The sequence below is a fragment of the Phascolarctos cinereus genome, unplaced genomic scaffold (assembly GCF_003287225.1).
Source record: "Phascolarctos cinereus isolate Bilbo 61053 unplaced genomic scaffold, phaCin_HiC Scaffold_726;HRSCAF=1367, whole genome shotgun sequence".
Classification (NCBI taxonomy): Eukaryota; Metazoa; Chordata; class Mammalia; order Diprotodontia; family Phascolarctidae; genus Phascolarctos; species Phascolarctos cinereus.
In genome coordinates this window covers 82,422,765-82,438,835 of record NW_027556098.1, presented here as the reverse complement: position 1 = coordinate 82,438,835, position 16,071 = coordinate 82,422,765, and the positions used below count along the sequence as shown (strand labels likewise).

General features: G+C 37.4%; 1 protein-coding gene across 2 annotated transcripts in view; it reads left to right on the top strand.

The window, feature by feature from the left end:
• Positions 1–458: 458 nt before the first annotated feature.
• MBTPS2 (membrane bound transcription factor peptidase, site 2) overlaps positions 459–16,071 on the top strand; it is a 46,646-nt gene continuing 31,033 nt past the window's right edge. The window contains exons 1-5 of one of the 2 annotated variants that reach the window (XM_020989900.2): positions 459–605; positions 3,483–3,631; positions 4,218–4,356; positions 8,813–8,916; positions 9,325–9,452. In XM_020989900.2, the coding sequence (XP_020845559.1) occupies positions 4,231–4,356; positions 8,813–8,916; positions 9,325–9,452 (358 nt within the window). In that variant the 5' untranslated portion in view covers positions 459–605; positions 3,483–3,631; positions 4,218–4,230. Of the gene's footprint in view, positions 711–3,482; positions 3,632–4,217; positions 4,357–8,812; positions 8,917–9,324; positions 9,453–16,071 lie in introns of both variants that reach the window. The other variant, XM_020989898.2, reaches the window with a different exon arrangement.

Sequence of the window (16,071 nt, the reverse complement as noted above, 5' to 3'; positions counted from 1 at the left end):
TGAAGCTTTTTAATACATTTCAGGTCTAACATTGCACAGGAACTTAGATAGAGTGCCCTGCAGGGAAGGTTAATGTCTGTTCGACTGAATCAAAATGGGCCGATAATAAGGTATCTACTCCTGTAATGGAAGCTTAACTGGAATCAAACTGCAGGCTTTCTTCAAGCCATTACAATAATTGAAAAAGGAAAGATCTCTGATTTATTCTAAATTCACTCAAGAAAATTCCACTATTCATATCGTTTAAATAATCCTTTTGCAAAATTCCGTGGACAGTATGTATTTGACCACAACAGGAGCAGGCAACCGACCACTCACTATTGGAAAATACTGTCACGTGGGAGAGAAAGGCTCCAGCCAAGCAAAGGTTAAATTCCCGGGAGAGGGGAGCTGACGCCAGACGCAAACGCGCTGATGTATTACGCAAAAGAAGGAAATACTTAGCGCGCTCTTTGCTCAGCTTCGAGTTCCCCAGCCGGAAGTATCCGGTTGGAAAACGTGGCTGCTGGAGACAAAGAGACCGGGGTAATTTGGTTCCGGCCCAGATGGCCTGCCAGTAGGAACTCCGCGGTTAGGAAGAAGGGTCGGTGGACGCCGGCGGGGAGGTTTGTCCTTCCTTCTTGGCCGCCGCTGCCATGATACCGATTCCTCTGGTGGTGCTGGTGATGGGGGGTTGGTGCGCCATTTACCTAGCCGACACCTTGCTGAAGGTGAGGGCCCCGGCCCCTCCCCCTCCTGGTTCTCATCTCGAGGATCCTGAAGCTCAGGCTACGAGGGGAACTGAGCGGGGCGGGGGGAGCGTCCTGCCCCCTTCTTCCTCCCCCGGAATCCTCCCTTCTCCCTCTGAGTCCTCCTCTTCTTCCCCAATAGTACTCCCTACTTCCTCCAGTCCTGCTCCCTTCTTCCTTCCTCCTCCTCCCTAGTATTCCTCCCTTTTCCTCCTCCTCTTCCTTGGCCATCCTCCCACCTCCTTCCTCTCTCCCAATCCTTCCCTCTCCTTCATCCCAGTCCTGCCCTTTCTCTCCTCCCTCTCGGTCCTCCTTTTCAGTCCTCCCTCCTCCTCCCTAGTGGTCCTCCCTTTTCCTCCTCCTTCTCTTCCTTGGCAGTCCTCCCACGTTTTTCCTACTCCTGTTCCCTCCTCCTTCCTTTCTCCCAATCCTTCCCTCCCCTTCATCCCAGTCTTGCCCTTTCCCTCCTCCCTCTCACTCCTCCCTTCCAGTCCTCCGTTCTCTCTCCCTCTTCTCAGCACGTGGGCTCACTTCTTGTCCCTGGCTGGGAATTCTTGTAACCTTGTCCCACTGGGGGAGGAAAGAAGGGGTACCCTGCAGGGTGTGGGTCAAGCTCTATGGTTTGGTTTTGTTTATTTGTGTTTTTAAGATATGTTCTTGCTAATTCTACTTCTTAGTTGTGTAATGATTTTGACCAGTCCATTTTACTTTCTCCCCTGGGTGGCACAGTGGGTAAAGGTGATTGGACTTAGAGTCAGAAAGATCTGAATTCAAATTCTACCTCAAGACACTTAAGATAGCTATGCAAACCCTGGACATAAGCAACTATACACCTCTCAGCCTCAGTTTCTCCATCTGTGAAATGAAGATAATAGCTAACATTTCTGTAGCACTTTCTATGTACCCAGGCACTGTGCTAAGAGGTTTACAATTATTTCAGTTAATCCTTCTAACCATCCTGGGAGGTGGGTGCTATTATTATCGCCACTTTGCACATTGGGGAAACTGAACCCAACAGAAGTTAAATGACTTGCCTAGTCTCTCACCGCTAGCAACTACTTCATGAGGTTGTTGTAAGGATCAAGTGAATTAACATGTAAAGTGCTTTGCAAACCTTAAAGCACCTATATAAATCTTAGGTTTTATTATTATTTTATTTTATGCCTGTAGTAACATTATTCAGGCAGCTAGGTGGCTCAGTGGATAGAGCCCCAGCCTTGGAGTCAGGAGGACCTGAGTTCAAATGTGGCCTCAGACACTTGATATTTACTAGCTGTGTGACCCTGGGCAAGTTACATAACCCCATTGCCTAGTAAAAAAAAAAAAACCATTATTCTGAGAAAGGATCCATAGGCTTCACCAAACGATCAAGAGGCTCAGAGGTGGCAGTGGCACATGGCTAGTTAGTGGCAAAGCCAAAAGCCAAGTTTCTTAGCTTCTAGTCTGTTTTTTTTTTCTCTGCCATGTCAGCTCCCTTCCTCAGTCCTCTAACAATGAGGGAAGAGAATTAAATCCCAATCAGAATAAAAAATTCCGTAAATAATCATGATTGTAGATTTAGAGATGTAAAAGACCTCAGAGGACCTCTAGTCCTCTTCTCTTGTTTTATTGAGGAGGAAACTGAGGCAGACAGTTTAAGCAGTTTGTTTGAGTTCACACAGGTAGTATCACTGGTGAGATTTAAACCAGGAAGCAGAGTCAGCACTCTTTACACACTATCAGTTTTTAAATGGAATATGATCATTTGTTATTTGGCCACATTAATAATAATGAAGTAGAAGATTGGTACAGTAGAAAGAGCCCTGGCTTTAGAGTAAAAGGGCCTGGGTTTAAATCCCGTCTCTTTCTATTTTACTACCTGTGTGACCGCAGGGAAGTTTCCTCACTCCTCTGGATCTCGGTTCCTTCTCTGTAAAATGAGAAGGTTGCTCTGGATGGCTTCTCCAGTCCCTCACCACTCTAACTATGACCAGCAGCTAACAACCTCACTGTGGTTACAGATTTAAAAAAAAATGCAGCATCTTTCTTTCAAATGCCATAAAATGGTCAGAACACTGGACTTAGGGTTACAAGCTCTGTGTTTAAGTCCTAGTACTTCCTAATTGAATATTAACAATGCACTTTAGCTTTCTGTAACTTAGTTCCTTTCATCTCTAAACAGGTATGATAACATTTATATTCCCCCCCATCACAGAGTTATTGTGAGAAAAATCTAAACCTTAAAGTGTTCAAGTAAATTATTATTGAGTGCTTCTTAAGCTTTTTTAAAGAGCCACAGATGCAATCATTAGTTGAATCACTTTTGCTTTGGAATGTGTCAGTACAATGCAGTGCATTGGAAAGAATGCTGGATTGGAGTCAGAGGACTTCTGTGTTCAGTTTGCTCAGTTATAAAACGAGAGGATTGGACTAGGTCAGGGGTGGGGAACCTGCAGCCTGGAGGCCAGGTGGGGCCATTTAGGTTCTTAAGTGTGGCTCTTTGACTGAATCCAAACTTCTCAGAACAAATTCCCTTAATAAAAGGATTTGTTCTGTGAAGTATGGACTCAGTCAATAGGCCACACCCAAGGACCTAGAAAGCCACATGTGGCCTTGAGGCCACAAGTTCCCCATGCCTGTGATATCTCAGGCCGCTTCTAGCCCCAAATCTATTATCCTAATCTGTAGGTTATCTGCAGGAAATGATCTATTTGATTTTCGTAAATATCTTTAAAAGTCAGCCTTCAAAATCACATGATCACTTCTTTCTCCTAGGCATCAGATTCTTTGAAGACTTCTTATGAAGAATGGCTGACATCTTATGGATTGAGCATCTCCCCTTTTCACATACGATGGCAAACCCCTGTCTTCAATCGTCTCTTTTACGATTGGGGACGTTGGAAACCCAGGCTGCTTTACCAGTGGTATTCTTTGTGTGCTGTTTTTGGCTTTAATTGATGACAGGGACAATTATATTAATTTGTTACTCAGGTTAACACTAACATTTGTTAACCTCACAATTTTGTAATTACTACAATATGATAATTTAAAGGCAAAATACCCCAATCAGCAATGTAGTACAAGGTCATACACATAACAGTACTAAACTCTTGTATATTCATTACATTCAGGTGTATATGTACACATGCATTGCCTCTGTTCAGTAAAACAAGTGAGATGTATGTGTAAATAAATGAAATAATTACAAGAATGAGGAGAATATATTGTTTGCATTAAATGCCAAGCACTATTATAATTATTCTTTGTGCCTAAATTATAAGAGTTAAGTAAACTTGTCAGTTTGTTTTTCAACAAAACATTTTTTGGGTATATTATTTAGCAGATTGATCAGTTTCTCCAATTTCAGTAGACATGTCTGAGGTTGATACAATAGAGACATGGCTATATTTCCTTTAATTGTCATTATTTAGAGTTAGTAAGTAAATATATGAACCTAGTGATATTTGAGGTGTGAAGTACTGCATATTAATCTGAATTTCATCTTGACAGGTTCAATTTAGGAATGGTCTTTGGAATAATTGCCATGTTCAGTTCTATTCTCCTTCTTGGAAATACCCTGATACAAACTTTGTCACAGATGTTGACTGAAGTCCCTTCAGCTCAGAATGATAGGATGCTACAAGTTGTGGTCAGTGGCTTTTGTTTTCCTTTTTCTCCTTACTTTCTTGAAATGTATAAAGAAAATGTTTCCCACAGCTGCTTTTCACTGCTAATCCTCCAAAGACAGATGTGAAAATAGATTAGAAGTCTCATGACTTTTCCAAATACTGTGACTTGGCTGAAATATGTGTAGATCTCTTTTTGAAAATAAAAGAAATTAATGTGAAAATTTATAGATTTAATAGACATAATGAAAGATTAATAAAGACTAATAGTAAGTCAGTAATAGTAATAATTTTAGGTTAATAAAGATAAGAATATTAGAAAGATTACACACTTACATTTTTGTGCAAGATTGCTGCAAAGGGTAGTTTTCTTTTACTCTTCAGACCTACCAATAAGTTGAGTTAATACTTTGGAGAAAACACATTTCATTCATGTTGCTGTTTGGGGGCGACCAGGTAGTGCAGTGGGTAGAGCACCAGCCCTGGAGTCAGGAGGACTTGAGTTCAAATCCAGCCTCAGATACTTGACACTTACTGGCTGTGTGACTCTGGGTAAGTCACTTAACCCCCATTGTCTAGCCAAAATAAAAAAAAATTTAAAAATAAATATTTTTTTTAAAAAAAGATTATCTTTGAAAGTAGTATGGTAAAGGGACAGCAGGGCTAGCTTCAAATCACATGGGAAGTTGCAGTTTCATTCTTTTTAAATTAAACACCTTTCCAGTTCTTAGAGTACAGTTAAATTGTATGAATTAATGCCCTTTTTATTCATAGTAAAATGCTTTTCTGAGCAAACATTGTCACTTATGTATTAGGATCTCTCAGTGACATCTACTCATACTTCTCTAATGCTTGAAGATTTGTAAAACACTTTTCTTGAAGTGGCCCTTTGAAAGTAGATACTGCAAATTAGGTATGTAAGTTTTTTCTCCTCCATTTTACAGATGAGGAGATTGAGGCATAGAGAGTGAAGTTACTCTTCCATACAATTATTAAGTGTCAGAGCTATGGCTTGAATTCTGGGCTTCTGAGACTAAGACCAGTACAATTTGAGCTCTTTCTGAGGTCACATTCTGTCTCTTTAAAGTATCTGTTTTTACATTTATGGATCGTGTAAAAAGTAGCAGTGATGCAGCTTTACATTTCTCTTGAGTAAATAGCCTCTTCCCTGTTGACTTTGCTGGTGTCAGTTGATTTTATTAGAAATGTTTACATTTGTCATCTCAATTTCAGTTATGGATGTTGTCTTACTGCTAACACATTAACTCAAAAATGTCTTTAATTTTTAGTAGCAAGTCTTTTTTTTTTTAAAGTAGCAACTTGATCCTAGTCTTAAATTGTTACTTACAGTCACTAGTAGGCTTGTTATTTACAGTCACTAGTAGTGGTGAGGATAGGCTTAGAAATTAGTTGCGGAGAAAAAAAAATTAGCTGCAGAAAATGAAGTGAACAGAACTAATAGATCATTGTACACAGTAACAGCAATATTGTAATGATAATCAAGTGTGAAAAACTTAGCTACTCTGATCAATAAAATGATCCAAGATAATTCCAAAGGAATCATGCTGAAAAATGCTATCTCCCTCCAGAGAAATTGCTGGTGATCTCTGAATGCAAATGCTTGCTTTTTTTTTTTTCTGATATGGATCATATGGAAATATGTTTTACATGTTTTCACATGTATAATTGCTATATTGCGTGTCTTCTCAGTTTTGAGGGGGGGAAGGGCAGAGAAAGAGAATTTGGAACTCATATTTTTTTAAAAAGAATGTTAAAAATAAATAATGATTAAAATTTTTTAAAAATTAGTTGTAGAGAACTACAGAGAATTGGTCATATAATAGTAGCATCTAGTCTGTGGCTCATCTGAATTAGGGGGTCCAGGAAAGATAGTTGATCTCTCCTTATCTTTGTGACTAGAGTGGCAAAATATCATTCATGTAAAGAACAAGTTATTTCCAAGGTTGGCCTCTCACTTTATTGAGCCTATTAAAGCATTTCATTGTATTATCAGAGCTATATTTGGGCAACTCTAGGCTGCCCTGAGATTCCCATGTATTTTTATTTTTTATGTACATGTTTAAGTGTCATCTGCAGAATTAGATTGAAATTCTGAAGCTACAGGAACATGTTTTCTACTTATTCTCTAATGCCCTGTGGAATTAGTCTAGTATTGTTAGTAAACAAGAATTTGGGACTCTGAGTGGTTTAGAGGTCAGTATTCTAGTACAGCTAATTCCTAGTGGGCTCCTGGCATGGACAGAACATAGCAAGGGTCAGATCAGGTGCTGGTCAGCTCAATATTATGACCAGCCAACTGTTGTTTTCATATTGTCACAAGTGTATGCTTATCTCTCAGAAAAAGAAAATATGGCCTAGTTGGTCACTATTGCTTTATTTCATATAACAGGATAAGGTTGGCTAATTTGTAATATAGAGAGAAAGTCTGAGAAAAAACATGCATCTTCCCACCTTCCTTTACCCCATGTACCCAATGTCCTGATGCTGCTTCAAACTTCCTACTGTAGCATCCTGCCTAAACTTCCCTGAGCCTTTTATTCTCTGAAATTATCTTCTTTTCCATCTTGCCAATCAACTCCCGTTCTCTAGACATATTTAATCTTAGCCAGGTGCTAGTATTAAAGAAATTTAATTGAACTAATTTATAGTGATAAGTGAATGACTGATAGAGCCCTTTAATCCTCCCATGGGTATTAACATGTCTAAAACAGGATGGCTCAGCATCAGGAAAATGATACACACAGTGACACAGGGACTCTTACAGTGTCAGTAGAAAGAACAACAACAATAAGCTGCACCTTTTGTGCCGTGGCAGAGGGCCAGAGCTTGGCTGTACTCTTCAGTAGCTGTGTGACCTTGGACAAGTAACTTAATCTGGTTGAGCGCTAATTCCTCCCCATTTAATCAAGAGGCTGGATTAAATGATCTTTGCTGTCCTCATCAGCTCTAGTGCTGTAATCCTAAATATAATGACCAAGCTTGGCCCAAAGAGGAGATAAGAAGGGGGACTATGGGTGTAGAATATTACATAACCTGACAGGTGAGGTTGATGTGTTGACTAGTTTTTCTGAACTGCCTTTTTCCCCCCTTAATTTTTTGTTTCAGGGAATGGATTAGTAGGTAGGGAGTGGGGAGGAGGGGTGGGGTGGGGGATGTGCAGTTCATCCCAAAAGTCTTAGTGCAATTTCAAGTTCTTAAAGCTTTTTTAAATCACCTTCACTTATCACTTTTTATGTTGGGTTTTTTTAAATGTCACCTTCATTTCCAAATATTTTAAGCTTTAATAACTTAAAACTGCACCAAGACTTTTGAGACAACTTGTATTTTGAAATGGAGGTGATATAATAAAAGATATATCACTATAATTCTTTTAATATAATTTATAAAAAGAATCTCCTAGAAAGAAGGGGAGGTACCAACTTCATTTTTGCTCTGGACCACTCTCAGATCATGAGGTAGCTCAAGTATTAGATAACCTAACAGATATGACATGACTTTTTACTGCTCACCCTTCTGACTGGCCAGATAAAGAAAAAGGATTACCAGTACATGTATTACGGAAAAATGACCTTAGTACTTTATATCTTTCTTTTTTTTTTTGGTGAGGCAGTGGGGTTAAGTAACTTGCCCAGGGTCACACAGCTAGTAAGTGTCAAATGTCTGAGGCTGGATTTGAACTCAGGTCCTCCTGACTCCAAGCTCTATCCACTGCTCCACCTAGCTGTCCCCCTTTATATCTTTTTTAAAAAATATATTAGCTACTTTATTTGTAACAGCAAAAAACTAGAAATAACCTATGTGCCCAACAACTAAAGAATGACTGAATGAATTATGGAATATTCATAGAATACTAAGATACGGAGCTATGAATGAGTGATAAGAATATGAAGTATCCAAGAAGATAGGGAATGATGTATGTGAAGTGAGATCAGAACTTTATACACATTAATTTCCCTCCCCCCTCACTAGACGCACACGTGTTGTGTCCTTCAGTTAGAGAAGTTCTTGAGTACAGGTGCTGTTTCTTTTTTGTCATTATAACCATAGTCTCTGGCACATAGTAGGCACCTCAAAAGTGCCTTGAGGCCTAGAACTATTTTTTATTTGTCTTTATGTTCCCAGGGCTTAGCACTGCCTGACATATAGTAAGCTCTCAATAAATGCTTATTGATTGATTTTGTGTCTATTTCACTGTTTCTTTTTAGCTTATAATACAGTTTTTAAAAATAAAGTAAAATTTATGGTAGAAATTAAAAATTGAGCCATTTCTTTTCATGCCTATTTTAGCTATATGGAATATTCACAAGAGCCACGACAATATAACAACAACAATAATAATAATAATAATAATAGGAAGCCAAAGTAGGAGCAACTTAAAATAATCTGGGCTTTTGTTTTGTTTTGTTTTTGTTAAATCACTTGGTACACTACTATGTGTTTTGTTGTTTGCTTGAACAGGTTCCTGGTGTAAATTTACCTGTCAGCCAACTCACCTATTTCTTTACTGCTATCCTTATTAGTGGTGTCATTCATGAAATTGGCCATGGGGTGGCAGCTATCCGGTAATGTAATCAGACTTTTTCTCTTCTATTTGATGTTACAAAGCTTTTAAAAGAAGTGTTGTTTCAAAGTTAACTTCTTAGTTTGACATCTAAATAATTTTTAAATGGAAAATCCAATTTACAGTCCTTTGTTGCATTTTAAATTTGTCCTTTTACAGAATGGTATCTTATTTAAGGTAGCTAGATCTAATTCTGCAACAAAATTTGGCAGTCCCTTTTACTTTGTCTTTCATGCAGATTATCTTCAGTTATTTATACTAATGGCAAGAACAAAAATTGAGAACTTTTTGAAGAAGGACATTTTAGTAAAAGTTTAAATTGGTGTGTAAAAGCTTAGTGTTATATTAGTTCTTGATTTATGAATTGAAGCAACATTACTAAATTCTTATTCCTTTTTCTGTTTCTTAGAGAACAAGTTCGATTTAATGGATTTGGAATTTTTATCTTCATTGTTTATCCTGGAGCATTTGTTGATCTGTTCACTACCCATTTGCAACTTATATCTCCAGTCCAGCAGCTAAGAATATTCTGCGCAGGTGATTTGAAATTTTCCTTTAAGTATCAACTTTGTGAGTTCACTTTGTATCTATCCCTTACAGCATCACAAATGAAGACATCATGTCTGTCAGAATTTGTTTCTCAGTGATTGTCTATATTATGTAGCAGATTGTCTATATCATGTAGCTGTTAATGGGAAAGTAAGAAGACTGAAGATTAGTTGAACTTAAAAAAATAAACTATTCATTTCTGCCAATATTTGATTAGGCTTTTGATGAATTGATTTTCATGTACATTGAAATGCCCTTAGAAAGTATTCTATGAAAAGGAAAGTATTCTATGTTGCAATATATGCTTACTTGCCAAGGTTACTTGTCATTTTGGATGTATAGATTAGAAATCTAGAGACTTAAATGGATATTTTGGATTGTAAAGTATTTTAGCTATTCATGTCTGCCACACCTCTCAAGCATTTTCATATCATCATGCTAACTTTGGTTTTTAGTTTATTAATAATAATAATGATGATGATATTGGATTGTGAGTTCTTTGAAGTCAGGGACTCTCTTTTGTCTCTTTTTGTCTCCCTAGTGCTTAGCAAGTGCCTAATAGTGGCACTGTGAATTAGCAGAAGGCACTTAATAAATGTTTATTAATTGAATGAATGAATGATATAATGATGATGATTGATAGATAGATAGCATTTATATAGTGCTTTAAGGTTTGCAGAGTACTTTACAAATATTATCTTTTATCTTCACAACAGCCCTGCAAGGTAGGTGCTATTGTTATTCCTGCTTTACAGATGAGGAGACCTTTGCGGACAAGTTGAATGACTTGCCCAAAATCTTACGGCTAGTAAATGTTTGAGGCTGGAATTAAACTCGGGTCTTCCTGACTTCAGGTCCAGACAGCTGCCCCTCATGTGTGAGTTTATGCTAAAAGCAATTCACTTGGCAGTGGAGTAACTAAGAAGTAAATGTTTCAATATATAGATATTATGCAAAGTGTACTTTCAGTTGGCTTATTCTAAATATTACTTCTGTCCCTCCAGTCTGCACATTTGTGTGTGTGTGTGTGTGTGTGTGTGTGTGTGTGTGTGTGTGTGTGTGTGTATTTAAATGTGAAGAGCATCGTAGTATAATAGATAGAATGCTGAGGAGTCAGAAAGGCTTGGGGTCAAATCCTGCCTCTGGCACATACTAGCTTTGTGACCATAGGGAAGTCACTTAACCTCACCATATCCCTGGCAGTTGTCGAAGACTATAATTATGTAAATTAAAGTTGCTGATCTGTATTAGCAGAGTGAGTTTCTATATTAGGAATTACAGGTCTGGACAACATAAAGAAACCTAAATCCCTTGTTGATTTCTAAATTACCATAAGGTTTTATAACTAAGGAGCTCTCAAATTTGCTCCAGGGTTAAAGGGATGTATGTTATCACTTATTGCAACAGCCTCCTAGTTGGACCTCCTGTGTCAGGTCTCTCACCACTCCAGGCCATCTCACAGGCTGCTACCAAAGTAATTTTCCTTAAGCACAGATCTAACCATGTGACTTCCATACTTAGCCAATTCTATTAGATTCCTGTGCCTCTAGAATAAAATAAAAATTTCTCTTTTTAATTTTTAAAGCCCTCCTCAACCTAGCCCCAGCCTACATTTCCAGCCTCATTGGACTTTACTCCTTCTCGCTCACTGTGTAATCCAGCCAAACTGGCCTTCATTCTGTGTCCCATATAACACTCTCCTCTCCTCCATGCTTTTGCATTTGCCATCCTCCATGCCTTGAATACATTCCTTCCTTGCCTCTTCCTCCTAGCATCTCTGGCTTCCTTTAAGATGCAGTTCAGATGCAGCCTTCTGTGTGAAGCTTTTCCTGATTGCCCCATTTGCTAGTGCCCTCCCTCGTATTTACTCCCAAACGAAATTGTGTTTAATTTTGCCTATATAGATGTTAACATCTATGTGCACAGAATAGTAATGTATATGCATATATAAACTTTATATTTGTGTGTACATATATATTATATATGCATGTGTATACATATATTTTTATACACATACATGCTTGTGTGTGTGTGTGTGTGTGTGTGTATGTATGTATGTGTATGTACTTATCTGCTTTGTTAAAATATAAGCTCATTGCAAGGGGGGACTGTTTTATTCCTTGTATTTGTATCCCCAGCACCTAGCATAATGCCTGGCATGTACTTAATAAATATTTGTTGGTTAGTTGATTGATCAATTCCTTTCTCTTGGGAAGTTAGTGAGGATTTTTTGAGTACAAGAAAAGAAATTTGAAGAGATATTGGTGTACCTTGGGAAGGTGGGAGGTATACTGTGTAAAGAAAGACTGCCTAACTTTACTTGTCTCCTAATAAGTTAGACACTTCTCCTGCATTGCTACATCTTCTTCCCTCTGTGAGATTTAGAAATCACATCTCCAGCATAGGCAGTCTGTGCACTAGAGATTCTTCTTCATTTCTAGTGAGAATACTTAAGGGAAGATTATGCACCAGTATAATTTTGGGAAAAGAAAGGGTAGCCTTGATTCAATAAAGCTTCAGCATCAACATTGCTTCTCAAAGAAAATGTCTTAAAAGTTCTGTTGTACATATCAGATGTAGTATAGTTCATCCAGGTATGGTACATAATTGGACTTTTATATAAAGCAGCATGTTCCATTATCTGACTCAGATTTAAGATTTTTGTTTTTAAGATATTTTTATAAGTTTTAAAAATGTATTTTTATAGATATTCTTAAGATTTTTACAGACAGTCCTGTAAATTATGCAGAATTGATTAGAAATCATATGCTAGATTTGTTCTGTATTTTAGATATGCTTTGCTACTATTTTTGTGCATACACATATGTATATGCATATACATTGAATTTCTATGTTTTAGCTGTGACTGGTACTGGGGAAAAGTGAAAACTATCAGTTAAATCAGTTAATCACTAAGCTATTTTCATTCAAATATTTGGAAGCATTATTTAGATGAGGGCATTCTTTGTGAAACTGATGCCAATCTGAATCCCTTTTGCTGTAGTTTAAATATACTTTGGTTTAAATGTCCTTAACCTTATTTTATTGATAGACTGGATCCAATTTCCTTTCCTCTTCCTCCTCCCTCTGTCCCCACCCACTCCTCATAAGCAGAAAGCTATGAACCCCTTATCAGAATAAAATAAAATACATTGGGTGACACAGGAAACTCAATTATATTGAAATAGAGTTATCAGAATATATATATTTTTTAAAGTTCAAAGACCCTGGATAAGAACTTCTGCTATAGCGATATATTCTTTTGTTATTGAGTCATTTCAGTCATGTCCAACTCTCCATGACCCCATGTTGGGAGTTTTCTTGCTAAAGTTACTAGAATGGTTTGTCATTTCTTTTTCCAACTCATTTTACAGATGAGGAACTCAAGTAAGCAGGGTTAAGTGACTTGCCCAGAGTCACACAGCTAATAAGTGTCTGAGGTTAGATTTGAACTCAGGTCTTACTAACTCGAGGCCTGGCACTCTATCCACTGTGCCACTTAGCTATCCCAATGTATTCTTATAAATATATTTTTAAAATGAAATTTTGCTATAGTATCATTAAGCATTCCTAGTTGTTATCTTGTCCTTTTTACCAAAAGGCAAAGTTCTTAGGATGGTGATATAACATATGCTTCTTTAGGAACATATATTTCCAGTATTTCTTATTTATCCTACTGTAATAGTCAGCTAAGTGGTGCGGTGGGTAGAGTGCTATGCCTGGAAAGTCAGGAAGACCCAAGAGCAGATCCAGCCTCGGACATTTACTACTTGGGGTACACTGGGCAAGTCACTTAACCTTTGTGTTTGCCTCAGTTTCCTCACCTGTAAAATGAGTATCATACTAGCATCTACCTCTCAGAATTATGAGAATCAAATGAGATATTTGTAAAGCATTTGCCCTCTTCAAGAACCTTCTATGGTTCCCCATTGGCTGTAGAATAGAATGTAAAGTATTAAACATGTAAGTCTGATATTTAAGGCTCTCCATTATAGAATCCCACTCTTAACTATTTAATGTTATCTGCCTCTACTTTCCAATATGAGTCCTCTGCTCCAGACAAACTCTTCTGTTGAAAAACAAAACTAGCAAACTATGGCCCCATCCAAGCCAAGGGCATCTCTTAAACATCCTAAAGGCAGAGCCCCTTCTGTATCACTAGGGCTTGGGATAGTTTTTCAGTGGTTCAACCCCAAGAATTGTCAGACTCTGCTTCTGGCAACTTGCTCCAGCCCTGTCCACTTTAATCCAGCACGTGTTTAAGTCAAATACGTAGTTAATTTAATTACAGTTTGAGAGAATTTAGGGAATATTGACTATATATTTGAAGGACATCAAAAGTAATCAAGTCTCTGTGTTCCTAGGAAATTAATGATTGATTTGGTTTTTTGGGAGAAGGAGGTAGTTTTTTAAATATTTATTGATAGCTTTTATTTTTACATCTATATTTCCCAATATATTCCTCTCCCTACCTCTCCCAGGGAGCTATCTCTTATAACAAGGAAGAAAAAAGGACAGGAAAAAAAAACTCCAGCAAAACTAAGCAACACCTCAGCCAGATCTTATTTTATATCGAGTGTTCTGTAACCATAGTGTTCGACCTCTGCAAGAAAGGGAGGGAGATGCATTCCTGTATCTTTTCTTGAGAGTCAATCTTGGTCGTTATAATTTTACAGCATTCTTTTTAAAGTTTTATTGATACCTTTTGTTTTTACATTGCCTAAATTCCTCTAGGACTTTATTTTTTAACATTCTTGTCTATTTTGGGGGGGCAGGGGGCAAGGGAATCAGGGTTAAGTGACTTGCCCAGGGTCACGCAGCTAGTATCAAGTATCTGAGGCCAAATTTGAATTCAGGTCCTCCTGATTCCAGGGCCAGTGCTCTATCTACTGCACTAACTAGCTGCCCCTTGTCTCTTATTTCTTGCTATTATTTCATGTCTTTCTGGTGACTTCCCTTAGACTTTTTATGTTAAATCCTTCATCCTAGGTTCTCTATCATTGTCTATCGTGGTTATTTTTTTTTTTTAATTTTCTCTAGGGTTTTCAAAATTCTTCCTCTTGCTCATCTTATCATCTTTTCTCAAACAAGTCTTTGACATCTATAGTTTCCATTTCCTCACTCTATTTGGTAATCCCTTCCAATCTGCCTCCATTACTTTATAAGAATTATTCTCAACAAAAGTCATCTATGACTTTCTAATTTATATATCCATTAGATTTTTCTCAGTCTCCATCTTCAACTACTCTAATATTTGATATGTTTAACCATGTAAATGTTATTTAAAAGTTTTGATTTGTACCAGCAATTATTTTCTCTGGTAGTTCTTTTATAGTTAGTTTAATTTCCTTTTCTGAGATTGAATTATTTAACATCTCTATTTAATGTTCTGTTCATTTGAATGTTTTGTATTTTTGTAGGTAATTGATTTCTTTTAAACGCTCAGGTTTCTTAGCAAGTAGCTATAGGGTAGGTTCTAACCATTCTCTTTTTTTTTTCTTCTAAATTTGATGTGATTTCACCCTGTTCATTTATTTGTTGCTTTGATTTTCTTCCCTCTATTTAATCTACATTGGTTAAAGGTTTATCAGTTGTGTTAGTCTTTTCAAATAACCAGCATTTACTTTTGTTTATCAGTTCTATAATTCTTTCAGTTATCTCTTATAATATCTAAGATATTCTCTTTTATGTTCAATTTCAGTTTGTTAGCTTAATATATACCTTTAAAAATAGACTAAGTTGTAAGTAATAGATACACACTTCCATGAACAGTTCTGTTCTTCGGTTTTTCTTTGTATGTGGAAGCATTGCTGTTTGACACTATGTGTCATGCTCATAATTAATTTTTTTTTTTAATGTTTGCTTTACAAACATAACATTCTCTATCTTTACATTTACTGTTACTCCCACATGAGAAGGACCTCTTTCCCTTGATTTTTAACAGTTGGAATTCTGATCATCCTTCGAGGCTCAACTTATTTGCCATCTCCATGAAGTCGAGCAGCTAGGTGGTGCCGAAGCTAGAGCACTGACCTGGAATCAAGAAGACCTGAATTTAAATCTGATGTCAGATGCTTACTAGCTGTATGACCCTGGGCAAGTCACTTCACCCTCTTTGCCTCAGTTTCATCATCTGTAAAATGAGCTGGAGAAGGAAATGGCAAACCGCTCCAGTATCTTTACCAAAAAAATCCCAAATGGAATCACAAAGAATCAGACAGGACTGAAAACAATTCAACATCAACCACAAAGTTTTCTCTGATCCCAACAACCAATTATTCCCTCATCTTTTTTGAACCATCACAGGACTTATATTTATTTGTGTATTTGTTGTATCTTATAAGATTCTTAAGGACAGGAACTTGTGTGTTCTACCATGGTGACTTTTTTAATTAGCTGCGGCCCAGTGGAAACCACCTGGGCCAGTTTCTCATTTGCCCCACCTACACTTAATACTCCACTGCCCTTTTTGGTACTGGCAGATGTTAGGGAAATGCATTGCAGTGGGCATTTGTTCCCAGAGGAACAGTTATAACTGAACTTTAGTTTACTACCCCTCCAAATTTTACCCCTCCTTACATTTTAATATAAAACGACCCTGAACTAA